General features: G+C 46.2%; 1 protein-coding gene across 2 annotated transcripts in view; it reads left to right on the forward strand.

Annotated features, from left to right (window-relative positions):
- Positions 1 to 27,830, forward strand: part of LOC141255692 (Y+L amino acid transporter 2-like) — a 76,018-nt gene that overhangs the window by 17,726 nt on the left and 30,462 nt on the right. For both annotated transcript variants that reach the window (XM_073671117.1, XM_073671116.1), the window contains exons 3-7: positions 10,542 to 10,667; positions 14,263 to 14,407; positions 23,680 to 23,803; positions 24,064 to 24,167; positions 25,574 to 25,670. In XM_073671117.1, the coding sequence (XP_073527218.1) occupies positions 10,542 to 10,667; positions 14,263 to 14,407; positions 23,680 to 23,803; positions 24,064 to 24,167; positions 25,574 to 25,670 (596 nt within the window). The remainder of the gene's footprint in view (positions 1 to 10,541; positions 10,668 to 14,262; positions 14,408 to 23,679; positions 23,804 to 24,063; positions 24,168 to 25,573; positions 25,671 to 27,830) is intronic.

Here is a 27,830-nt window from a genome sequence, read left to right on the forward strand (position 1 = left end):
AAAGTGTGAAACAACTGAAAATATGTCTTATATTCTAGGTTCTTCAAAGTAGCCACTGTGAGGCAGTGACCGGGATCGTATACGAGGGACGTTATATATCCCCCAGAATGTGTACAGAGACCTATTAAAATCCATTGGAGTGCATTGCAGTCACACGCACAGCTGCGGCTGCAATGCAGGAATGAAGGTGAGCAATGACCTGGTCAGGCTACCTGGCTAAGGCTGATTAAGTAAAACCCGGCAGGGCCTTCATTTCTTGGAGGAGGTCACAGGAGGCAGTGGGGCGGCCTCCTCCCTCCAACCCGGGTTTTCCAGTGGCTCTTGCCACAGGTCCTTTAAAACTCCTGCACTAACTATTAGTGGGGTTCTTTGTTGCAACCTGCTAGGAGCATAGCAGGAAACCTCAGCAGTATTGAGGGAGGCTGAACCACTGCCTGGGAAGGCTCTGCACCTGTCAGGCTCTGAGCGGCCCGGTGTGGCTGTTGTCCCCGGCAACCATTGTGTATGGACTTTCTGGTAACCCGGCTGCGAACCGGAGGACATTCTGTTAACCCGTGAGTTGCTGAAATAAAAGCTGTTTATGTTGGACTTGCTTGGGTCACTGCCTCAGTTACTGCACGGTGTGAACACCGCCGCCTTAAAGTTTGGTGGAGAATGCGGGCATAGTGACTGAGGCATACCCCACCGGCCGCTGCATGACCACAATCCGGCCTGCCACCTTTCAGTTCCACGCCATGGACAAAATGGAGGAGCTATTAAAGCAGCTCGCACTCGCCCAGCAGCAGTTGCTGCAGTCTCAGCGGCAACAGCAGGAGCAGCACCTGAGTCTCCAACGGCAACAGCAGGAGCGGGAACAGCAGCACAATCAGCAGCAGCAGCTACTGTACCCGCAGCAGCAAAAAACAAATGAACTGATGATGCAACAGATTGCTGCCCTGCGGGAAACGGCCACAGCACCGATTCTGGAACGTCGAGAGGCCCGGGACAAGGTTCGCTCAGCGTTGAGGAAGATGGGTCCGGAGGACGACGTGGAAGCCTTCCTGACCATCTACGAACGCACAGCAGAGCAGGAAAACCTACCAGCCAACCAGTGGGCGGAAGTGGTAGCTCCGTTTTTGGTTGGCGATGCCCAGAAGGCCTGTTTCGACCTCAGTCGGGAGGACGCCCAGGACTACCAGAGGCTCAAAGGTGAGATCCTTGCCCGGCTGGGGGTCAATACATACGTGAGGGCTCAGCGTGTGTTTTCGTGGGCCTATGTGGAGACCCAACCCGCCCGGTCTCAGGCTTATGACCTCCTGCAGCTGGTAAAGAGGTGGCTCCAGCCTGAGACTTTGTCTCCAGCCCAGATGGTGGAGAGGGTGGTGGTTGACCGGCTGGTGAGGACTCTGCCAGCCGCTATCCAACGTTGGGTGGGGCAAGGGGACCCCGGCACACTTGACCAGGTGGTCAGCCTGATCGAGCGCTACTCGGCCATTCAGGACTTTATCCGGGACTCTGGCCCCTCGCGGCTGTTACGCCGATCCCTGCCAACCCAGGAGTCGGGAAAGGGGTCGCGTCCCTCTGCTGGGGACAGTCAGCACCGTACCCGTGCTGAAGGGGATCCTCGGAGTGAGAGTGACAGGAGACGGACCCCCTCCCAAACTGTCATAAGACCAAATAGTACCTCCACCCTTAGATGTTGGCGGTGTCAGCAGCCGGGACATGTGATTGCTAATTGCCCCCTGACTACGGAACCCATGGACTGTGGATATAGCCGCCGGGTCTCAATGTATGCCCAGACCGTCTGCACAGCGAGCGCCGACTCCCGGGACAGTGAACTCCAATTATGCCAGGTACTGGTTAATGGGTACCCCACGGAGGCCCTCCTGGACTCAGGGAGCCTTGTGACTTTGGTACATGGGTCGTTGGTGGCAGGAGACAACCCCGGTGAACGGCCCGTTGGGGTTGTGTGTATCCATGGGGACCTCCGAGAGTACCCAACTGAGGAGGTAGTCCTGTCCACGCCATGTGGAGAAATAAAACATGTGGTAGGGGTGGTAAAAACTCTTCCCTATGGGACTGTGTTGGGAAGAGACTTGCCCCTGTTCTGGACTCTGTGGAAAAACAAAATCCACTCTCCCCCGGTAAAATGTATTACAGGCATTGTACCCGACGAACCGGAGTCAGGGGAACCTGCCGTAGGGGTGCCCAACCTAGGGACAGAGTGTGACCCCGATAGGTTTCCCTTAGAGGTGCTGGCAGGAGAGGTCGAGGAGATCCCATCGATCCCCGAGCTGGAAGTGTCCCGGGCCACATTTGGGATGGCTCAGCTACAGGATCCCACCCTGGCTCAGGCGCGGGAAAGGGTGTTAGAGGTAAATGGCGTAGCTCAACAGCCCGGTGCCGATACTGTATTTCCACGCATAGTAATCAACAGTGAGTTGCTCTATAGGATAGATAAGATCAGGGACGAGGTTGTGGATCAGTTAGTAGCACCTCAGTCGTACCGTCGGGCGATTCTCGAGATGGCACACTCACACCTGCTGGGTGGACACTTAGGGGTAAAAAAGATGCTAGAACGTATCTTGCAGCGGTTCTTTTGGCCTGGGGTTTATGCGGAGGTCAAAAGGTACTGCGAATCCTGCCCCGAATGTCAGTTGACCACACCCACTGCAAGTTTCCGCAGCCCATTGGTACCCCTGCCGGTGATAGAGGTACCTTTTGAACGGATTGCAATGGACTTGGTTGGACCCATTGTAAAATCCGCCCGTGAACACCAACATATACTGGTAGTCGTCGACTATGCCACTCGGTACCCGGAAGCTATACCACTACGCCACACCTCGGCAAAACTGATTGCATGGGAGCTGTTTGCCATGTTCTGTCGCCTTGGACTACCCAAGGAGATTCTGACGGATCAGAGGACCCCCTTTATGACCAAAGTGACTAAGGAACTATGCAAATTGCTAAAAATTAAACAATTGCGCACCTCGGTGTACCACCCTCAAATCGACGGGCTAGTAGAACGGTTCAATAAAACCCTCAAGTCCATGTTAAAAAGAGTGGTTTCTAAGGATGGAAGGGATTGGGACATGTTGTTGCCCTATTTGATGTTCGCCGTCCGTGAGGTACCCCAGGCTTCCACAGGGTTCTCTCCCTTTGAGTTATTGTACGGCAGACACCATAGGGGTCTGTTGGACGTAGCCAAAGAGACATGGGAATAAGAGCCAACTCCGCATAGGAGTATAATTGAACACGTGGCTAGTATGCAGGACTGGATCGCGGCGGTCATGCCCATCGTGAAAGAGCATCTGTTAGATGCCCAGGCAGCTCAGAGGCGCACATATAATAAAAGAGCCAGAGTCAGAACTTTTAACAAGGGTGATCGGGTGTTAGTACTGGTACCCACAGCCGAGAGTAAGTTCATGGCCAAGTGGCAAGGACCATATGAGATTCGAGAAAAAGTGGGGGAGGTAAATTACCGGGTGTATCAGCCCGGAAGGAGGAAACCTGAGCAGCTTTACCATGTAAACCTGCTAAAGCCTTGGAAAGATCGAGAGTGCAGCACAATATCGACGTGTTCTCAGAGCTACCAGGTAGGACTACGGTTATCCAACATGACATTGTCACCGAACCTGGGGTACGGGTATGAATAAGACCGTACCGGGTACCTGAGGCCCGGAGGCAAGCCATCACGGCTGAGGTAAAACAAATGCTTCAGTTAGGCGTCATAGAGGAATCATGGAGTGAGTGGGCTAGTCCCATCGTACTGATTCCAAAACCAGACGGATCATTATGCTTCTGTAACGATTTCCGGAAATTGAATGAAGTGTCAAAGTTCGACCTTTATCCAATGCCCCGGGTGGACGAGCTGATTGAGAGACTGGGGCAGGCCCAGTACTTTACCACGCTCGATCTCACCAGGGGTTACTGGCAGGTACCTCTCGCAGATTCGGCGAAGGAAAAGACCGCCTTCATAACTCCAGAGGGTCTATACCACTATGTCGTCTTACCTTTTGGGTTACATGGGGCCCTGGCTACATTTCAGAGGTTGATGGACATAGTGCTCAAGCCTCATCAGGAGTACGCGTCCGCGTATCTAGATGATACTATCATCTTTAGCACCAACTGGCATACGCACCTATCACAGGTAAAAGCGGTGCTGGATTCTCTCAGAGCCGCAGGGTTAACGACAAACCCCCAAAAATGTGCGATAGGGCTAGAGGAAGCCCGATATTTGGGGTATGTGATAGGCCGAGGAGCTATCAAGCCCCAAATCAATAAAGTTGAGGCTATAAAAAACTGGCCTAAACCGTCAAGTACAAAACAGGTGAGGGCGTTCCTTGGCATCCTTGGGTATTACCGCCGGTTTATACCTAATTTTGCTGGGCGAAAGCGGCTCTGACCAATCTCTTGAAGGGAAAAAAATCGGTAATGGTTCGGTGGAACCCTCAGGCAGAAGAAGCTTTTCAGTCCATGAAGTTGGCCCTGTGTGGACAGCCGGTCCTCATCAGCCCCAACTTCAATGAAACCTTCATTATACAGACAGATGCCTCGGAGGTAGGCCTAGGGGCGGTATTGTCACAAAAAGTGAATGGTGAAGAGCACCCGGTCACCTACTTGAGTAGAAAACTTGTCCCGGCAGAGAAAAACTATAGCGTTGTAGACAAGGAGTGTTTGGCTATTAAGTGGGCCTTGGAATCACTACGTTATTATTTACTCGGGCGTCAGTTCCGCTTGGTGACGGACCACTCACCCTTGGTATGGATGAGGAATGCCAAGGAGAGGAATGCGCGAGTCACCAGGTGGTTCCTGTCACTGCAAAATTTCAGTTTCTCTGTTGAACATCGCCCTGGGAAGTTGCAAGCAAACGCGGATGCCCTGTCCTGGGCACCCTGTATGGTGGCAAATGTTCAACCCCACAAGTTTGAACAGAGGGGGGGGATATGTGAGGCAGTGACCGGGATCGTATACGAGGGACGTTATATATCCCCCAGAATGTGTACAGAGACCTATTAAAATCCATTGGAGTGCATTGCAGTCACACACACAGCTGCGGCTGCAATGCAGGAATGAAGGTGAGCAATGACCTGGTCAGACTACCTGGCTAAGGCAGATTAAGTAAAACCTGGCAGGGCCTTCATTTCTTGGAGGAGGTCACAGGAGGCAGTGGGGCGGCCTCCTCCCTCCAACCTGGGTTTTCCAGTGGCTCTTGCACAGGTCCTTTAAAACTCCTGCACTAACTATTAGTGGGGTTCTTTGTTGCAACCTGCTGGGAGCATAGCAGGAAACCTCAGCAGTATTGAGGGAGGCTGAACCACTGCCTGGGAAGGCTCTGCACCTGTCAGGCTCTGAGCGGCCCGGTGTGGCCGTTGTCCCCGGCAACCATTGTGTATGGACTTTCTGGTAACCCGGCTGCGAACCGGAGGACTTTCTGTTAACCCATGAGTTGCTGAAATAAAAGCTGTTTATGTTGGACTTGCTTGGGTCACTGCCTCAGTTACTGCACGGTGTGAACGCCGCCGCCTTACACCACCTTTTGCTTTGATGACTGCTTTGCACACTCTTGCCATTCTCTTGATGAGCTTCAAGAGGTAGTCACCGGAAATGGTCTTCCAACAATCTTGAAGGAGTTCCCAGAGATGCTTAGCACTTGTTGGCCCTTTTGCCTTCACTCTGCAGTCCAGCTCACCCCAAACCATCTCGATTGGGTTCAGGTCTGGTGACTGTTGAGGCCAGGTCATCTGGCGTAGCACCCCATCACTCTTCTTCTTGGTCACATAGCCCTTACACAGCCTGGAGGTGTGTTTGGGGTCATTGTCCTGTTGAAAAATAAATGATGGTCCAACTAAACGCAAACCGGATGGAATAGCATGCCGCTGCAAGATGCTGTGGTAGCCATGCTGGTTCAATATGCCTTCAATTTTGAATAAATCCCCAACGGTGTCACCAGCATAGCACCCCCACACCATCACACCTCCTCCTCCATGCTTCACGGTGGGAACCAGGCATGTAGAGTCCATCCGTTCACCTTTTCTGTGTTGCACAGAGACACGGTGGTTGGAACCAAGGATCTCAAATTTGGACTCATCAGACCAAAGCACAGATTTCCACTGGTCTAATGTCCATTCCTTGTGTTCTTTAGACCAAACAAGTCTCTTCTGGTTGTTGCCTGTCCTTGGCAGTGGTTTCCTAGCAGCTATTTTACCATGAATGCCTGCTGCACAAAGTCTCCTCTTAACAGTTGTTGTAGAGATGTGTCTGCTGCTAGAACTCTGTGTGGCATTGACCTGGTCTCTAATCTGAGCTGCTGTTAACCTGCGATTTCTGAGGCTGGTGACTCGGATAAACTTATCCTCAGAAGCAGAGGTGACTCTTGGTCTTCCTTTCCTGGGGCGGTCCTCATGTGAGCCAGTTTCTTTGTAGCACTTGATGGGTTTTGCAACTGCACTTTGGGACACTTTCAAAGTTTGCCCAATTTTTCGGACTGACTGACCTTCATTTCTTAAAGTAAGCCACTCGTTTTTCTTTACTTAGCTGCTTTTTTCTTGCCATAATACAAATTCTAGCAGTCTATTCAGTAGGACTATCAGCTGTGTATCCACCTGACTTCTGCACGACACAACTGATGGTCCCAACCCCATTTATAAGGCAAGAAATCCCACTTATTAAACCTGACAGGGCACACCTGTGAAGTGAAAACCATTTCCGGTGACTACCTCTTGAAGCTCATCAAGAGAATGCCAAGAGTGTGCAAAGCAGTCATCAAAGCAAAAGGTGGCTACTTTGAAGAACCTAGAGTATAAGACAGAATTTCAGTTGTTTCACACTTTTTTGTTAAGTATATAATTCCACATGTGTTAATTCATAGTTTTGATGCCTTTAGTGTGAATGTACAATTTTCATAGTTATGAAAATACAGAAAAATCTGGTCTGTACTGTATGTGGAGAATCTAAAATGAGTAACTGTAAAGGCTGGGGAAGACCGGGGAAAGTATTTGATCAGTATTTTCCATCAGTATTTGTAAGCCAAAACCAGGAGAGGAACAATCAGAGGAAAAGTATAATAGAAACATGTCACCACTAGTGATGAGCGAGTATGTTCTGTTAACCCTTTCGGCGAGCATGTTCGGGTACTCGCCGAGTATCTTCAGCATGCTCGGCTGTTACGTCTCAATCACTCCATACTCATGATTTGCGACTGTTTGACAGCTGTTTGACAGCTTTAATACATAAGAAACAGGCATTCCTCACATGTATCAAAGCTGTCAAACAGTCGCAAATCATGAGCACGGAGTGACTGAAACATAGCACTCGAAAACGCTGAAGATACTCGGCGAGCACCCGAGCATGCTCGGAAATCTCGAGTAACGAGCATGCTCGCTCATCACTAGTCACCACTTCTGTATTCATTACCCACTCCTGGTTTGGGCTTACAAATACTGATGTAAAATACTTACCAAATACTGATTGTGTGAACGTGGCCTAATCCTGAGTTTAAGCATATTGAATCCCAGAGCTGTATTCACAATTCTGCACGTCGCTATTGGAAACAAGCCCTTAAACAATCTACACTTACATTCTACAGGATAATGTCCCGCTTTGTAATGGGAAAGTTGGACATTCCCTTACTCTTGGTTGGATGTTCCCATATTCTTGCTGCTTCAACAACGCAGCGTCTTACAGTTCCAGCAAAGTGGATGGGATTCAGAGAAATCTCCTGCCCACTGTGCTTCTTTTTTACTCAACGTAGACTGATCTACGGTGCGTGTTTCAAATCCGCAACATAGTCAACTTCTCTTGCAGGTACACTGAGTTTTATGTACAGATTTTTCTTATTGATTTCCATTAGTTGCAGAAAATCCGTAGGTAAAAAACGTATATGCGCTTTTAGTGGAAACATATCAAAAATGCATGTAATCCGACATGACTATATCAAAGTTTTGTCAAAGCCAAATACCAGGAAGTATAAAAAACAAAGCAGCGTTATTTAAAACATGTTATACCAAAAAGAGACAAAAAACGCAATGACAAAAACGCGATAAAAACGCTCTCATAAACGTAATGGAAAAACGTAAGTAACCTTAATAGGCGCAGAAAATCTGCAACATCAAAAAGTCACCAAATATTCCCACGATTAGTGCTTGGTGAGTTTTTGATGTAAATTTTCTGCAGCATTTCTGTGGTTGCTTGTGTTTTTGAGTGCGTTTTTTTTACATGCATTTTTATTGTTTTTTTATGCTGAGGTTTTTCCTTTCTTCTTGGTATGTCATGTTTTAAAAAAAGTAGCATTGTTTTTGATATGTCTTGCTATTTGTCTTAGACAAAACATTATTGATACAGTTATGTGGGGATGACATGCGTCCTTCGTGCGATTACGCAGTGGAAACACACTCAAAACGTATATGCATTTTTTACTGGCAGATTTTCTGCATCTAGTGTAATTCTATGGGGACAATCTTGCACATAAGTCTCAGTGTACTCGCAAGGGAAATTGACATGTACATTTGAAACACACACGGCAGGTCAGTTTACGCTGAGTAAATAAAAGCACAGTGGGTATGAGATTTCTATAAATCCCTTCCACTTTACTGGAACTATAAGACGCTGTGTTTTTGGTGCAGCGAAAATGCTCAGCATCAAAAACTCAGGGAAAACTCATTGTGGGAACTTAATGAAGTATTCCCATCTCCAAGATCCTATCCCAATATGTAGTAGGTGTAATAATAATAATATTAGCAAATACCTCTAATTAGAAATGTAGTATAGTTCTTCTGATTCCCTATGTTGCTTATCCCATGTGCAGGGCATTGCAGTAGCTTAGGTATCCATGGTTACGACCACTAACAACTAACTAAGTATCACTGTATGAGTGGTTGTAACTATGGATACCTAAGCTACTGCAGTGCCCTGCACATGGAGTAAGCAACGTAGCTTATCAGAAGAACTATACTGCATTTCTAATTGTAGGTGTTTTCTAGTATTATTATTATTATTCCTACTACATACTGGGATAGGATCTTGGAGATGGTAATACCCCTTAAACCTAATAGAAGCACCATGTCGTGTGTTATAAAGTCATGTGCCGGATCCATATGGAAGTGAAACTATGATTGCTGAGTGATGATATTCAGAAATGGGAAGGCTCATTCTGCGTGTCTGTCTGATTTGCAGTCCTGTGCATTTGCTTAGCAGTCCTTCTCTCATTTCAGCGTTCCCATCTGCTGGTCTTCCCTTATTTTTGTCTTTTGAAATATGATGTCTCCGGTCTGTGTGTAACAGGATGTGGTGGAAAGTGGTACACAAGGAAGTGCGGCAGTAGGTCTTCTGCTGACAGCAGCAGGAAGGTCTCATGACTGCCGTGGATAATACATCCTCACTGATGTCACAAAACCTGCCAAATCTCTGTCTACAAAGAGAGAAGTTCAGGCGGCCCATGACTAATGTGCACAATAGCTGCCTGGCGGTGTAGAAAAAGATTAGATTGCTGGACTAGACTCTGGAGTTGTTATCCAGGACCTGTACTCACATGAAGTGTACAATACCAATATGGTTTACTTGAGGAGCGGCTTGTGCTTTCTTAGACACATACTTGCCCATTCACCTGCCTCTATGCAGGAGGTGTGTGCAGGGTTGTTAGTTTGAGATTTTTTTTTTTTCTCTGGACAAATTATCCAAAAACCACAGACAGCTAACATTTTACAGACACATTGGAAAACTACAATGAATTATAATGATTATAAGTGATATATGTCTACAACCGAGATCCTGAAATGAACAAATAGCTAGAAATGACTGACAGTTTCACACTTTCCGGACTGTGCACAGACGGGAATACTCGGCCCGGTAAGTGAGCCCACAGACTGGGACATCAGCCTGAGAAATGAGGGTAATTACTCGACTCTTCTCTGACAAATTATGGTGGAGGAGATAAGGATCTGGCATGTCTCATTTGGACTGTCAATCTTTTTGTTTTCCGAGAGATAAGCCATCTCTGGCAGGGGTTCTCTGATTAAGAACAAAGGAGCGCACTGTAGAGGAAGTGCTCCTGTGTATGGGAGAGTCGGGTGAGAGCTGCCGGATGAACGATTGGCTGTCTAAAGTGTATAGTGGGCTTTAGTGCCTAGTTTTCAGGCGAACCGCTTTGCCTAATCTTGAGAGGCATCATACTACAGAAGCGCTGTCCAGTATACATCCATGGCTCTTACAATTCATGTGAATTACCATACCGCAGGGCACAAAATGGTCTCCGCAGGAATATCAAACATCCATGAGTGTAACCATTGGACATCAGTGTAAACCAGTTCCATCAAATGAAAGTAACAACACAACCATGTCTGTTTGTAGAGCTGGAGGACAGTCCCTTTAACTGTCAATGTAGTCTCTACACTCAGCATATGATCATTTTAGTTTCCAGGATCTTAGAGAATCAATCCTAAATTGTTGATTGTCATTTGTCAACTGTATGCCCTACCATGAATGAGTTATAAGTATTACAGTATTCATTTTAGTTCATTGCTCCATATGAAAACATAACTCACTTTTTTTTTACCTCCTCCAAGCGCTCCTCACATTTGTGAACTGTGCATATGTAAAATGGGGTACACGTGTCCAGGATATCTTCACTTATGCCAAAGTAGTGGCACTGATCGCTGTCATCATTGCTGGAATTGTGAAGATCTGCCAAGGTAAGTTACAGAGAAAATGATTATGTAACTTAGTGACACATCTCTATAGTTAGCTTTATGATTTAAAGGGAATCTGTCGCCAGTAGAGATGAGTGGATCGATTCGCAGGATTCTGGTCCAGGATCCAGGTCAGTAGTACCTGGCGGCTAGACAGGAGGCCCGCGAATCTCTTACCTTCCTGCGCCCCCGGCGCGGCATTTGATTTGTCAGGGCTTGGGAGATATCATCTGTGCGATGTGACAATGTACACAGGAATCTGCCAGTTAGTGGTGTGGGCAGGGTTATACAGGGCTCAGCATTCATAGCACTGATACACCTACAGCAGAGAAAGCAGGGAGTCTATCAAAACTGCACCAAGCTGTCCAGTAAGTGATTTGTTGCTGGAATCAGGCTCTCTGCCTCTACATCATGCTGCTCTCAGATTACATAGTAAAAAACTGCTGGCAGATTCCCTTTAAGCTGGCTTTACATTTTAGAGGTATACTTCTTCTGTACACTTTAGAGGTACATTTCCTCTGACCACTACATACATATGCACGCCCGATTCAGCCGAACGTGCCTGTGTTGTGAGTAGGTAAAAGGAATTTGATGCCGCCAGGCACCTCTGAAGGATTATCTTCCTTGAGAACAAAAGAATTGGGTGTATTAAATCTTGTGTATCTAACCCTGCTTTTCCCCTACATCTGCCATGGGGCATCACCATACACGTTAGATGGTCAAATAAGGGGGGCTCGGCCATCATTCATCTAATGTGTAGGGCTACCTGTATTGAAATGGATTGTTATCAACATACACACAGGAAGGAAGGCCATTACCTCACCGTGTGTGCTATCATGGTCCATTAAGATACTTTTGTGCAAATTGCCTATCTTGTCACAGTCGAACATGACTCACACAGATTGAAGGTCGTAAGATTATATAGCAACAATAGCTGTATGAGATACGGTCAGAATGTCCCTGAATATGGATACACACTGAATACTGTTTGGCACTGTGAACTACGACCCAATACGATATAACTGCTGTCAGCAATTATATAAACGGCATAGTGCTGCGTTACAGATCAGCATTGCTTCTGCCCCATATATACATCATCACTATTCTATCACCATACCATCTTGTAGATTATTAAGGACAATTATAAATTAATCATAGTTCAGACATGATTAGTAATGATTTTAGCCCAGTAGACTACTAATAAAATCTGCAACCAGAAAATTAACGGGGTTATCCAAGACTTTTATTATTTTTATGTAATGGGCTAAGAACTAAAAGGCAGGTAGTTGCTAATTTTCTGCCTGTTCTGCACAGAGACGATCTCAGACAGTGATTCCTCTGCTTCATTTCTCCTCTTGTCAACAGAGCAGCTCTTCCTCTTCCGGTTTGCTCTATCGATGGAGCATCACTGCAGACGTCATCCTAACTGACAGCTTACTCCCCACAGTTAGGCAGCGGGGAGCCAAAAAGTCAATCAGCATGACATCGGCAGAGATGCCCTATCAACAGAGCAGAGTATAAGAGAAGACTGCTCTGTCAATGTGACATCAGCGGAAGCAAGGGAATTGCCGGTAGCACCATTCTTTGACCACTCTGAGCCAGCAGTGATTGGCACTGGGCAGAAAAAGTCAATAGCTAGCAATTACCTCCCTAATGGTTCTTAGCCCCTGTGATAAAGTCACTGGTAGTGTGTCAGAAGGGAGGTATGTGTCGCTGAGACTCTTAGCCACAGTGATGTGAAAACGTGCAAGTTCTCCTGCACAAGTAGGTGCAGAGAAAGTTAATACAACCACATTTACAAGGGTATGTTTTCAGTGGATAACGAAGTGCAGGGCGGGACATTATCCACCATCCCTCCAATCAGGGGAGTGTCTGCGCTTTAAATAGCCAGCCCTGACACTCAGCTGTGTTCAGTACCTGGGGAAACCTGCTCCAGAGTGGAGCTAGCACATGTTGTGCTGAACCTGCGTGTGGCTAATTGTGAGTGGCCGGACCTTAGCCGAGATACGGACTGTGCTACAAGTTTTGTATTTTGTTTTGTCTCTTTAGCCGAATGGGCTGTGTTGTCTTTATGGACTCCAGGGTGGTTTATGACTGCTAAATATACTAACCCGAAAATTTAAAGAGACAGTATCCCGTGTTTTACCTCTGCATACAGCTGAGCTTGTCGCTATATCACACCCCATATCCAAAAATAATAAGAGTCCCGGATAATCCCCTTAATATATGTGGATAAGGGCTGTGATAAAATATTGTATACTGTGTATATGTAGTGAATCAGACCAGCAGAGTCCATGGCTTATGAAATTACATATCCAGATATCTAGGAAGCTTTACTAATTCCACATGCCACCAAATTTCCTTTATCCTGAATGTGATCTGATCGCGGCAGGAGCAGTTAAAGTAAAATACCTGTTTGTCGGGTGAAATGATGTTTTGTTTTGCTTAAAAGTTCATCATTCTCGACAACGCATAGTCCAGTGTAAACAGGACATGTGCTGCCCAGAATAATGACAGCCCATGGGCTGAACCATCTATTACTGATCATTCTGTGTGTATATTAAATATGGTCTGTCTGTGTAATCATGCTATTAAACAACCAGTGATCAGCAAACAAATAGTTGATTGACGGTCATTTAGTGCCATAAAAGTCTGGTTTGTGTTGCTTCGTCTATTGTCATTCATGACCATCTGCTAAAGTAAGTGATAATAGATGACAGAGGAGAGGAGGCAGGTGGAATGGGGTCAGATGAACACTTATACCTTCATTTACATGATAAAACAATAGCACAGCTGTGGTATTGTCCTAGGTTGGTATTGTTTTAGGGTGAAAACACTTTCCTTGCCCTTTTTCTGCTGCCTAACCATCTGTGCTAAGGATGACAGAAAAGGTGAGTGCCAGCTAAAAGTGGGATCAAACTGACCCAAAATTGGGTATAGAACTGCCCTATCTCTACCCATTTATATCATCCCGCAAATACCATTGTTGTGATGGTCAGGCCAGTAGAAAATATTAACCTTGTTGGGAATAAGATAAATGTGAAACATTGGTGACAGAATTGAAACATTTATTACCGAACATATATGGCCAAGTTTGCCTGAGTTTAATGAAGGAGGGGGCACTATGCTATGGGCTCACTTTACACTCAGAATAGTTTATTATTGTAGCATCAAAAGCCCCCAAATCTTTACATGCATTGACTTTTATTGCCATAGGAATGTGGCTTTATCTTATCAGCATGCCGCTCCTAGTCACATCACAACACATACTGCATGCTGTAGGATTGCTATAGCTTCAGTGCTGCTCTCTGGTCACCAGAGTTAAAGTCTCAGAGACGCAGATGTTTCCCTGAACTGACGAATGGACTTTATTTCCTCAAGCTGAATGTTTACTGTAGCGAAAAATCAGCACAATGCATTGCTATAGGAAATCTCTGCTATTGTTTTCTTTATACATACTGTGGTTGGCAGTGGTTGAGGAAATCCTTGTTTTATTCTTTATAAACTATTGTGATCAGCAGCGATATGGGAAATATTTGCCTTTTTACCTTTATACTTTACTATGGCTCCATTAACCTGTAATTTATGTCTCTGTTAGGTCACACAGAGAATTTTGACGATGCTTTTGCTGGATCGTCCTATGACGTAGGGAACATTGCTCTCGCTTTGTATTCTGCACTTTTTTCTTACTCTGGATGGGATACTCTCAACTTTGTGACAGAGGAAATTAAGAACCCAGAAAGGTAAGGTTTTTAACAATCCAAGGATATGTAGAAACTAAATGGCTTTATGTAGAAGTAAAGATGAAAAATAGAAGGAAGAAATCAAAGCTATGGATTGTGGAGGAAAAGGTAAAGATGCTATGAAGTGCACAATGTAGAAGCAGTGTCTTGACTCTCCACCTAATCGCATATACAGACTCTACATACATAATAACTAGTGATGAGTGAGCACTAAAATGCTCGGGTACTCGTTGCTCGGGTCGAGCAAATTGGAATACTCGGGTGCTTGACCCGAGCAACGAGCCCAATGTAAGTCTATGGGAAACTCAAGCATTTTTCAGGCGGCTCCCTTCGGCGGTCTGCAGAGGGCCTAAAAATTGCCAAAATCGATGGGAACAGTGCTCAAATGACATGGGAACAACATGGGGAAGGTCCCTAGAAGCATCTCTAACTCCCAGATCGCTGCTGTCAACAACGTGGTCAGAGTATTACGCCACTTTTATGGACTCACAATAAAACATACAAAAACAAAACCAAAATGGATTTTCCTGGGAAATATGTTAAGGAACATCCTTTCCAGGATAATGACTTGTATATAAGGCAAAATAAATAACCCAAGACAAAACTACTCCTCTACACTTTGGGATATGTTCACACGTAGCGTTTTTGATGCGTTTTTGCACTTTTGCATTGCTTTCAACCAAGACAAATGCATTCACTAGGAAATGTCATTTTAACATTTTGCAACCTTATCTGGCCATGTGTGTGACACATCATCAGACTCATGCATGCAGTGCTGAAAAGACATGGGAACAGCATGGGGAAGACCTCTGGAAGCATCTTTAACTCCCAGGTCACTGCCTAAAAGTGTGCCCATCACAAGTGATCCTTGGCGCATGCGAAGATGCCTCCCGCCATGCACCTGTCGTTGCAGACTTGCAACAATCACCACGTCCTTGTCCCAGTGCAGCGTTCAGTTGTCCCTACCCCATTCCTTGGAATGCAAGCGCAAGTATGCAGCCAGCCACCCACCAACCCACAGGCTGCAATACTATAATGCCAAATTTTTGACAGCTGCTTGCTCTTGAAATGTGGCCTTTTAGGCTCGTGGAGGTGGAAGCTGTCCACAATCTTATGGTGGCGACCGGGTATCCATACTCGGTCCCCAGCCGCCACTGTTTCTCCCGATGTCATCTCCGCCTTCCACAAACACGGGTCCCACAACATTACCCGTGCCCTCCCCAATGCACTTACTGGGAAGGACCGCCTAACCACAAACACGTGGACAGGTGAATGTGGCCAGGGACGGTACGGAGCCAGTCCACAGCTTTTTTTTGCTGAGTTGTATTTCACCACAGCCATATTCTTTAGCTTCGTGAAAGGACTTGGGAAACCATATCTACCCAGCTGTAATTTCTCCCAGGACATCCTCTAAAGCTCCTTTCACTTGAAATGTGGCCTTTTAGGCTCGTGGAGCCGGAAGCTTTTCACAACCTCATGCCGGCGGCGGCCGGGGGTCTATACTCGGTCCCCATCTGCCACTGTTTCTCCCGGTATCGTTTCCGCCTTCCACAAGCACGGGTCCCACAACATTACCCGTTGTTATGTTCTGCTACCAGAGCTAAGGAAAGAGAGGAGATCTGTCCCTACGATAGAACTCAGCTTTATCCCTACGATGTAACAGGGGACCTGATCCTGCGATCAGACCTGCTAAAGTCCTAAGCTAGTCTGTACGGAGACCTATAGATGTGGGGAAGGAATCCCTACAAGTACTAAGGACTGGGAGGAAAATGGGACACCTCCTAACAGAAATAGTAGCAGACAGACAAACAAACAAAATATATAGAACACTGAGGTCCGTAGACCAAGCAAACTAACAGAGTTAGATACAGAGCACAGGCTAGCTAGAAAGTAGTTATACAATGAAGTCCAGCAAAGCCAGAAGGGCGGAGCAGGCTTAAATAGGCCAACAAGGTCATGTGACCAGCAAAGGAAAAAAAAACCTAAGAGCAAGGTTCTAACACCCGTGCCCTCTTCAGTGCTCTTACTGGGAAGGACCGCCTATCCACAAACACGTGGACAGGTGAATGCGGCCAAGGATGGTCCGGAGCCAGTCCAAAGCTTTTTTTTGCTGAGAGTTGTATTTCACCACAGCCATATTCTTTAGGTCGGTGAAAGGACTGGCATAGAGGGAAACCGTATCTACTCTGGGTATCATTTCTCCCAGGAAGTCCTCTAAAGCAGCTTTTGCAGAAGCAATGGCAGCCCGTCCAACATCAACTCGCACTTCTCTGTGGTGCTTTGACACACAAACATCTTTCTTTGCGCATTTAATTTCATGACTACAGAATCGGGCAATGGCCTGATCTGCAATCCGGTTTGAGAAATAACATGCATAAGCGCGTCCGATTCACATTATAAAACAGCCATAGAGTGTCCGGGAACCTTCCCCCACACTTTTCTTAGCCAGGGCTGCTTCTCGGCAGGGTTGGACGGACCCACCAGAAAACCGGAGACTCCTCCGGTGGGCCCTGGCTTCTCCTTCAGGAGAGTTCATAGTGCCGAGGTGAGGCCATGATGATGATAGAGGCCTCCATCTGCTTAGTTTTCTGTTACTTGGAATGCAAGCTCAAGTATGCAGCCAGCCAGCCAGCCACCCACCCACAGGCTGCAATACTAAACTGCCAGATTTCTGGGCAGCTGCTTGCACTTGAAATGTGGCCTTTTAGGCTCGTGGAGGCGGGAGCTTTTCACAACCTCATGGCTCATGCCTCGTATCCATACTCGGTCCCCAGCCATCACTATTTCTCCTGGTGTTGTCTCCACCTTCTACAAGCGTGGGTCCCTGTACATTACTGCTGGTACTTTTGGGAATTTGCTTGCCTCCTACCAGCCTGGAATATTTCCAGTAAACTATGGTACAACGCCATGGTATTAACACTGCCCACAGTAACAGTAGCGAAGTCTTCCCCAATTTCCTTCTCAGGAATTTTATTTGGTAGACTGAGTGGCTGCCCAAATATATTAGTTTCTCACAAAGGAGCTGAAGATAGAGTGGCAGTAGGTGCAAGTTTCTCTAGCCTGTTAGATATTAGAGGGTGAACAACAGCACATTGGATCAGTGGTTAGCACTGAAGCATTGCAGCGCTGGGATCCTGGGTTCAAATCCCAGCAAGGACAACATCTGCAAGGACTTTATATGTTCTCCACTTGTTTGCGTGGGTTTCCACCTCAGTAAAAAAGCAGCCATAGAGTGTCCAGGAACCTTCCCACACACTTTTCTTAGCCAGGACTGCTTCTCGGCAGGGTGGGACGGTCCCACCAGAGAATCCTCTGGTGTGCCCTGGCTTCTACATCAGGAGAGTTCATGATAGCGCTAACTTTGCAGCTGCTATGGGGCTCTTGAGCGGGGGAGAAAGGTGAGCCCTCAGAATCAAATCCTCTGGTGGGCACAATGTTTTTCAATCTGAAATAGCTTCTCAGTGGGAGTTGTATATCACCACAGCCACATTCTTTAGCTCTGTGAAAGGGCTGTCATAGAGGGAAACCGTATCTACTCTGGCTGTCATTTCTCCGTCACTAGCTTCCGCCCATTGTCACACACAACCATGCCTGGCTGTATGTTCAGCGGTGAGAGCCATAGATCAAGCTGCTGTGTTACAGCTTTCAACAACTCTGCAGCGCTGGGCGGTTTGTCACCTAAGCATTAAGCATGTTATCTTCAGCACAGCCTGTTGCTGCTTGGCCAAGGCAGTGCTGCAGTGCTGCAGTGCTTTCAGCTTGTGACTGATGTGGTCATTTCGGAGATGGAGGAGGAGAAGCAGGAGCTGAACAATATGATTACATTGAGGCTACATTGGCGACTCTGTTTTTATACTAAAGTAAGATCTTACTGTTTTTTTTTTTTTTACGTTACTTTTTAAGGCAAATGCATTCACCGGGAAATGTCATTTTAACATTTTACAACCTTATCTGGCAATGTGGTGTGTGACACATCATCAGACACATCCTGTTTCATTGATGATGGAGGGACTCTGAAAGACACATAGAGCAGGGCCACAGTAACGAGTACGACATGTTCCCATTAGAAAGGAGAGTCTGCTATACAGTTATAGGGTATGCAGTGAGTCCAACGGCTGACCAAATTTAGGAAAAACCCCACTAAGAATTTAAAGACATATAGAGCAGGGCCACAGTAATGACAAATTCCCATTAGAAAGGAGAGAGTCTCCTATAGTGTTGGCCTATGCAGTGAATGCAAGGGTTGCCAAAAATTTGGAGGCACTCCAATGCCCCTTGGAAGAGACGTGGAGGAGGGCCTCATAAAAAAAATGTTCCCATTAGAAAGGAGCAGGCCTCCTATACTTGTAATGCCCATGCACTAAGTGTATGGGCTGACAAACATTTACCCCTGGGGGGTATACATGAACATACTGTATAATTTTTTTTTTTTTACGGGCATCATAAACACCCTTTAAAAAAATTATGTGGGTGTTGCATCACGGACCACGGTCACCCTGGTGATATGGTGGTGGAGGATGAGGAGGAGGACAAGTACAAATAGCCAAAATCAGGAAGCGTATACCCTTGTCTGGGTGTGAAAAGGTGCATGGGAATACACCTCCCAAGAAAAGACACTGGATTTGAGTTTGTTACACTGCTATCATTCGGTGGTGTTGAGAAGTCTGGCCCAATCCAGCCCTTGTTCATTTTTATAAGAGTCAGCCTGTCAGCATTTTCAGTTGACAGGCGGATGCGCTAATCAGTTATAATTCCACCAGCGGCACTAAAAACCCGCTCTGATAAAACGCTGGCGGCAGGGCGGGCCAGGACCTCCAAGGCATAGAGAGCCAGTTCATTCCACGTATCCAGCTTGGATACCCAATAATTATAAGGCACAGAGGAATCACGGAGGACGTTGGTACGGTCGGCATGATACTCCCTCAGGATCTTCCCAAACTTTGCACTCCTTGTGAGAGTGCCTCAGGGCCTGTGCGATGGGAGGGGTTGAGAAAACTCTCCCAGAACTTTGACAGTGTTCACCTCCCTCTGCTGGATTGAAGTTGTGTACTCCTTGGTTGTCCAACGAAGTGTGCCCTCTGCCGCCAGCGTTTTCAGATGGAAATTTTTTTAATAGTTCCGCAACAAGGGCCTTCTGGTACAGCCCCATTTTTGTAGACCTGTCCGCCTCAAGAATAAGAGATATAAAGTTCTCCTTGTAGCGTGGGTCTAGAAGTGTCACCAACCAGTAATGACTGTCACATAAAATTTTGAGAACGCGAGGGTCATGGGAAAGGCAGCGTAGCATAAACTCAGCCATGCGTGCCAGACTACTAACAGGCAAGACTTCAGTGTCCTCACCAAGAGGATGACTGACCATGCTCTCCTCCTCCTCCTCTCTGTCCTCTGGCCATCCACGCTGAACAGACGGTATGACAGCTGTGCAGATAGTACTGTCTATAGAGCATGAAACTAGCTCCTGTCGTTCCTCCTCCTCCTCCTCTTCCTCATTGTCACTCAATCCACGTTGGGATGAGATGAGGCTTGGCTGTGTGTAATCACCCTGTATGGTTCCTTGCTCCATCTCATCGTGCTCCACCTGCAATGCATCCTCTTTGATTGTGAGCAGAGAGCGTTTCAGAAGACAAAGAAGCGGGATGGTGACGCTAATTATGGTGTCATCGCGGCTCACCGTCTTGGTGGAGTCTTCAAAGTTTTGGAGGATGGTACATATGTTTGACATCCCTGTCCACTCCTGAGGTCTTAAGTGTGGAGTCTGAACTGAATACAGATGGCCTTGTTGATGCTGATACTCAACAACTGCCCCCTTCTTCTCACAAATCCTTCCCAACATCTGCAGTGTAGAGTTCCAACGCATGGGGACATTACACACCAGTCTGTGAGCCGGAAGCTGCAAACGCTGCTGAAACACGGCAAGGGTGGCGGAAGCTGTAGCTGACTTTCTAAAATGGCCACACAGGCGGCGTACTTTGACAAGCAGATCCGGCAGCTCCGGGTAGGATTTGAGAAACCGCTGAACCACGAGGTTAAGCACATGGGCCAGGCATGGTAAGTGTGTGAGCTCGCCTCGCCTCAGAGCCGCCACCAGGTTCCAGCCATAGTCACACACGACCATGCCTGGCTGTAGGTTCAGCGGTGTGAGCCACAGATCTGCCTGCTCTTTCAGAGCTGTCTACAACTCTTCAGCATTGTGCGGTTTGTCACCTAAGCATGGCCGAGGCAGTGCTGCAGTGCTTCCAGCTTGTGACTGATGTGGTCATTTCGGAGATGGAGGCTGAAGAGGAGGAGGAGGATGAGGTGCAGGAGCTGTAGACCGTGGGGGCAACCCTGATTGACCTAGGGCTTGCAATCCTTGGCGTCGGGAGGATGTGTTCCGTCCAAAGGTCCGACTGGGTCCCGGCTTCCACTATGTTAACCCAGTGTGCCGTCAGCGAGATGTACCGTCCCTGCCCACAAGCACTTGTCCACGTGTCCGTGGTTAGGTGGACTTTCCTGGTAACTGCGTTGTTGAGGGCACGGCTAATGTTTTGGGACACGTGCTTGTGCAATGCGGGGACGTCACACCAGGAGAAATAGTTGCGGCTGGGGACCGAGTACCGAGGGACAGCCGCCGCCATCAGGTTGCGGAATGCTTCCGTCTCCACGAACCTAAAAGGCAACATTTCGAGCTCAAGCAGTCGTGAAATTTGAGAATTTAGTAGTGTGGCCTGTGGGGCGTTGGCTGCCTATTTGCGCTTGCGTTCCAAGGACTGGGGTATGGACAACTGAACGCTGCGCTGGGACAAGGACATGGACGTGCTTCCTAATGCTGCTACTTGAGAGTGGACAACGACAGGTGCAGGGCAGGAGGCATCTTCGCATGCACCATGGACAGGGGATTTTCTTGCATGCACAACAGCGGAAGAAGCAATGGTGCCACCTGCAGACACTTCCTGAACTCTGGGGTTCAGCCCACAAAGTCGGGTGCTTTGCTGCCATGTGCCTGATCATGCTGGTGGTGGTCAGGCTGGTCGTTTTGCCACTTCTGCTGATGCTGGCCTGGCAGGTGGTGCAAATGGCCTTTTTGGGGTTATCGGCAGAGTCTTTAAAAAACAACCAGAGTCGGGAAAACCTAACAGTTGTACTGGCAACTTCCTTTGTGTTGGTGTTACGGGGAACGGTTGCCTGCCTTCTGTCTGCGGCCACCACACTGCTTCTTCCTGCCTGTTGGGGTGCTCTGCCTCCCTCCACCTGTGTGCTGCTGTCCTCTCTCTGCATGTCCTCCTGCCAGGTTCGGTCAGTTACTATATCATCCACCACCTCGTCTTCCACTTCTGCACCCTGGTCCTCCTCCTGACTTTCTGGCAATTGTGTCTCATCATCGTCCACCTCTTGTGACACTTTCCCACCGTCGCCTTCGTGTGACCGTGGCTGCTCAAATATTTGGGCATCGCTACACGCGATCTCCTCTTGCCCCGCTTCAAGTGGACCGGGCGAGAGGCCCGAATCTATAAATGGAAAAGTGAAAAGCTCTTCAGAGTGTCCAAGTGTGGGATCAGTTGTCTCCGGGCACTCGGCATGGTGGGAGGAAGGAGTATCAGGGTGAGGAATATGTGGTACAGACTCATGGTTACTGAGACTTGACCATGTGGAAGACAGGGTGGTGGTGGTGGCTAAGTGACTGGAAGCATTATCCGCTATCCAACCAACAACCTTTTGACACTGCTCTGGGTTCAATAGTGGTGTGCTGCGGTCTCGTAGGATTTGGGACAGGAAGGTCGGGCGAGAAGATGTGGGTGTTTGTTGTGCCACAATTTCAGCTTGCCCACGGCCTTATCCTCGGCCTCTGCATGCACCATCACCATCACGTCCAGTTCCTCATCCCTTGCCACATGCCTTGCCCATTTTAAATGGAGGACAGTATCTTCCACGCTCACTACAAATGATTGAGTTTGGAGCGAACTTATATGTGATCCGTGTGATGGAGAAAACACAGTTTTAAATACCTGGCCTGTAGGTAAGTAGTTTGAACAGCAAACTGGTGTAAATTGCTTCACTGACACAGTGAAAGAAATTTTTAATGGAGGCCAGAAATGGCAGTATTTTCTGACAACGTATATGTGATCCATGTGACGGAGAAAACAGAGTTTTAAATATCTGGCCTGTAGGTAACTAGTTTGAACAGCAAACCGGTGTCAAAAACTTCGCTGACACAGTGAAAAAAAATTGGAATGGAGGCCAAAAATGGCAGTATTTTCTGAAAATCTATATGTGATCCGTGTGACGGAGAAAACACAGTTTTAAGTAGCTGGATTTCTAGCGCTGTAATATGGAAAGGACCTGGCTGTATTCTGCAGTGCCAACAAGCAAATGGCGCAGAAAAACTGTGTTCTCTGGATTGCTTTTTAAGCAAATAATGAGGATTAAGATAAAAAAAAAGTATTCCTGGCCCCTGACACCTGGGTCTTTGTATAGAAATATCTAACAGCAGCAGAAGGCAGAATTGGAATGGAGCCTCTTGTGCTATATGCACTGCAGTCTGCTATGTACACCGCCTGCCTGCCTATATACACTGCCTGCCTGATATCTCTGCAGATGGATTAGTCCTCAGAAGGACTGTTTGTTAAGATGGATATGTGTAATGTACGGTTTTTCTCCCTACACTACCTAATACACAAGCAAATCTCTCCCTGATGCAGCAGCACCTCTCCCTATACTGTCTGATTCCGGAGTGACTGTGACGAGCACAGCGGCGCCAGGTCTGATATAGACCTGATGACGCTGTGCGGCCATCCAATCACTGTAATGCCACAACCACCATGGCTGTGGCATTACAGTGAGTGGCAGGCAATCCCTGCATGTTGAGCGCCAAACATGCAGGGAGGGGACCCGAGTTCCCGCCGAGCAACCCCGGAAATACAGTGAGATGCTCGGACGAGCACCGAGCAGTAGCGAGCATGGTCGCTCATCACTAATAATAACACATTTATCTATTTAGCAAAAGGTTTATAGATGGGAATATTATAGAGCATTTAGGGCAAATCATTGCACCACCCCATAATTTGGATTTCATATGTGGTTGGGTAAAGTGTGAAACCCTACAGAGCTGGAGGTCAATTACATTGACTTCATCTTCCAATGACTATAGCTGTAGCAAAGATAGTTGGTAGTAAAAGTCCTGATCACGTTTCATCAGACACAACGCAACTGCTGAAGGTAATGCAAAATAATATTTTCTGTTGTATTGTGACAGGTGACTCCTTTTCTCATCATTTTATGTATGTTGTCCACAGAAACCTGCCCCTTGCCATTGGGATCTCCATGCCAATTGTAACTGTCATTTACATACTGACTAACGTGGCATATTACACAGTTCTGGACATGCGATCCATACTGGGAAGTGATGCCGTAGCAGTGGTAAATACACACTATATACCATGTATGATGTTATGTAAGTGTTCAGACCAAGTTAGTCTCAAGCTACCTTAGGAAAATGATTATTTGAGTTCTCCGTCTTTTGAGATATTAAATGTTATAATTTATATAATAGAATGATAACCAATAAGAATAGAAAGAGAAGTAAATGAGAAATCTCATCTTGCTTTAGAGCTTTAGATCCCTAAGTTCACTGTCTTTTTACATACATTTAATGCGACCCTCGATTCCTCTTTTCTCAGACCTTTGCTGATCAGATATTTGGAATATTTAACTGGACGATCCCTCTGGCTGTAGCACTTTCATGCTTTGGAGGTCTGAATGCTTCCATTCTCGCTGCATCAAGGTATTTATTCAGAAGACATCTTTCAGGCTATCTGTAAATACAAAAGTAAATGTCAGCATTATTCATTGTGAAACATATGGGATGGCGAATGAAGTTAAATGACATATTAGGTATCTAATATTATGCTTCTGCACGGTCTCTGGTGCTGGTTTAAGATGGTTTTCCCCTTTGTCTCATGGTGAAGGTATAGTGTCATCTGTTCACACTACCACTGTAGATGGTGGTATTGGTATAAAGCAAAATGTTAGGGTCATAGTCAGATATTCCGTTGTTATGAAACGTGACCTCCGGACTGGAGTATACCTTTAAGGATCTCCACTCTTAAGCTGGCTGTCATGCCTCAGGATTTGATCTGGTGGTCCTGTGCTCTACTGTTGGCGTCTCTGTCTGCTGAGCCAAAGCAGGTTCTGTCACTGTTTGTTTGCTGATTACCTTTTGCCTTTGTTCATTCTTTTCGGACAGCAGGTGTGTTTTTTACTTGTTATGTAGCCTGTCTTATCACACTGCAGGTGCTAGTATTTAAACCTACCCCCTGCTGGCCTTCTCTGCTGGTGATAGTCTTTAGTGGATTCTGCTGGGAGTTCTAGTCCTACTTCTGAGGATCTAGGCCAGTCAGATAAGTTACGGTTGGGGTTTCTTTCTTATGCTGCACTCTCCCTCGATACCTAGGAGGTCCGTGATACACTCAATGGCTTTTTAAGGAGCCAGGTCCAAGTTGTATTCTCTAGTTTTTAATTTCAGGGATTATCCAGATGACACTGAAGCCACTAGGGACTGCGTTACTGGATACTAAAGTCTGTACAGGAACCGGGTTGGGTTTGTGCTGCTTTTTCATAGGTGCTGCTTTTTCATCCTTTATCCCTGTGTGTGCAAAACATTGGCCATACACATTAAATGGCTGATGGCCAAACGATGCTTTGGCCGGCAGCCATCATAGCTGACTCTCCTATACACAGGAGCGCTCCTTTGGCTGAGTGCACCTGTGTTGTCTGTGAGAAAGCTGACACGTTGGCTGGTGGCTTATCTCCAGGAGAATAATGCGATTGGCAGTCTGAAATCGGACACGTGCCATCAACATCTCTCCCAACAATCAAGTCGGCCGACGCCCCCATACACATTAGATTGTTGGCCAAACCCGTCGATATCAACGAGTTCAGCCAAAATTAGTCTAATGTGTATGGGGACCTTTAGCTAAAATATTGAATTAGCTGTTTATCTTTGGATATACATTTAGAAGCTACAAATCCAGCAATTTTTTTTGCAATAATAATAATAATAAATTACAAAATTAGTAAATTGAACAGAAAAATGTATTGTTTGTACTGTATGTTTCTCTTGTCCTGGCACTGCCATTCCTCGATATTCATTCACTTAGTTAATCAAGTTGCTGTCATTCTCCATTTCAGGCTCTTCTTTGTTGGGTCTCGAGAAGGACACCTTCCTGATGCTCTCAGTATGATCCATATGGAGAGATTCACCCCAATACCAGCCCTGCTGTTTAATGTAAGTGTGCCAGGCACAATCTCATCTTCATTTACTAAAGCTACTTGTGAAATGCCCTGAAGGACTTTCAGGAACTTTCTAAAACATGAATTTTGAGAGTCCTCGGTGGTTGATAACTTAGCTAACTGGAAGGATGATGACAAAATCAAGTTTTTGAGACTAGTTAGGTCTCTTTATCGAGCATGGTTTAACACAAAATCTAAAATGCCTGTTCAGGAGACTTTTCTTCTTGGCTAAAACATCATATTTCTCTGAGGGAAACAGAACGTAGTCCATCAGCTATAGTACCTAAATGATTTCTCAAACAGACCAGTATATCCATTACAGTCTTTGTACATCAATACCAATCTAATCACCTACCAATGTTATAGTCAAATATATACTTGGAAAACATTACGCCATGGCTCCTTTATTGAATAGAAAGCACCGTTTCTCTAAAATAAGAAGGGCTCAACAACATGAAATATCAGTCAATATAAAAATACAATCTGCAATATACAAAGGTTTAAAATATATTACACAATTCAAAAGGTGGCATTACAGGAGAGGAGGGCATCAAATTCTTAATATGTATGTACCATGCCAATAATACCAAGAAATATGCGTACGTACGTACGTACGGAGTAACTACCGTGCACAATGACAGTAGCTAAGAATATAGTGCTTGTAAGCTCAAATAGGTGTTCTGTCAAAACAATAACTATCTAGTGTAAATCACTCTAGGGGCCATGGCAGCTGCCAAGAATACAATGTATAGAAAATGTGTATTTATTGCAACATACAGTACAGACCAAAAGTTTGGACACACCTTCTCATTTAAAGATTTTTCAGTATTTTCATGACTATAAAAATTGTACATTCACACTGAAGGCATCAAAACTATGAATTAACACATGTGGAATTATATACTTAACAAAAAAGTGTGAAACAACTGAAAATATGTCTTATATTGTAGGTTCTTCAAAGTAGCCACCTTTTGCTTTGATGACTGCTTTGCACACTCTTGGCATTCTCTTGATGAGCTTCAAGAGGTAGTCACCGGAAATGGTCTTCCAACAATCTTGAAGGAGTTCCCAGAGATGCTTAGCACTTGTTGGCCATTTTGCCTTCACTCTGCGGTCCCCAACAGTGTCACCAGCAAAGCACACCCACACCATCACACCTCCTCCTCCATGCTTCACGGTGGGAACCAGGCATGTAGAGTCCATCCGTTCACCTTTTCTGCGTCGCACAAAGACACAGTGGTTGGAACCAAAGATCTCAAATTTGGACTCATTAGACCAAAGCACAGATTTCCACTGGCCTAATGTCCATTCCTTGTGTTCTTTAGCCCAAACAAGTCTCTTCTGCTTGTTGCCTGTCCTTAGCAGTGGTTTCCTAGCAGCTATTTTACCATGAATGCCTGCTGCACAAAGTCTCCTCTTAACAGTTGTTGTAGAGATGTATCTGCTGCTAGAACTCTTTGTGGCATTGACCTGGTCTCTAATCTGAGCTGCTGTTAACCTGCGATTTCTGAGGCTGGTGACTCGGATAAACTTATCCTCAGAAGCAGAGGTGACTCTTGGTCTTCCTTTCCTGGGGCGGTCCTCATGTGAGCCAGTTTCTTTGTAGTGCTTGATGGTTTTAGCAATTGCACTTGGGGACACTTTCAAAGTTTTCCCAATTTTTCGCACTGACTGACCTTCATTTCTTAAAGTAATGATGGCCACTTGTTTTTCTTTACTTAGCTGCTTTTTTCTTGCCATAATACAAATTCTAACAGTCTATTCAGTAGGACTATCAGCTGTGTATCCACCAGACTTCTGCACAACACAACTGATGGTCCCAACCCCATTTATAAGGCAAGAAATCCCCCTTATTAAACCAGACAGGGCACACCTGTGAAGTGACACTGTTGGGGACCGCAGAGTGAAGGCAAAATGGCCAACAAGTGCTAAGCATCTCTGGGAACTCCTTCAAGATTGTTGGAAGACCATTTCCGGTGACTACCTCTTGAAGCTCATCAAGAGAATGCCAAGAGTGTGCCAAGCAGTCATCAAAGCAAAAGGTGGCTACTTTGAAGAACCTAGAATATAAGACACATTTTCAGTTGTTTCACACTTTTTTGTTAAGTATATAATTCCACATGTGTTAATTCATAGTTTTGATGCCTTCAGTGTG

The sequence above is a fragment of the Phyllobates terribilis genome, unplaced genomic scaffold (genome assembly GCF_046119375.1).
Source record: "Phyllobates terribilis strain yellow unplaced genomic scaffold, ASM4611937v1 Scaffold_1__5_contigs__length_1240528914, whole genome shotgun sequence".
NCBI classification, from domain to species: domain Eukaryota; kingdom Metazoa; phylum Chordata; class Amphibia; order Anura; family Dendrobatidae; genus Phyllobates; species Phyllobates terribilis.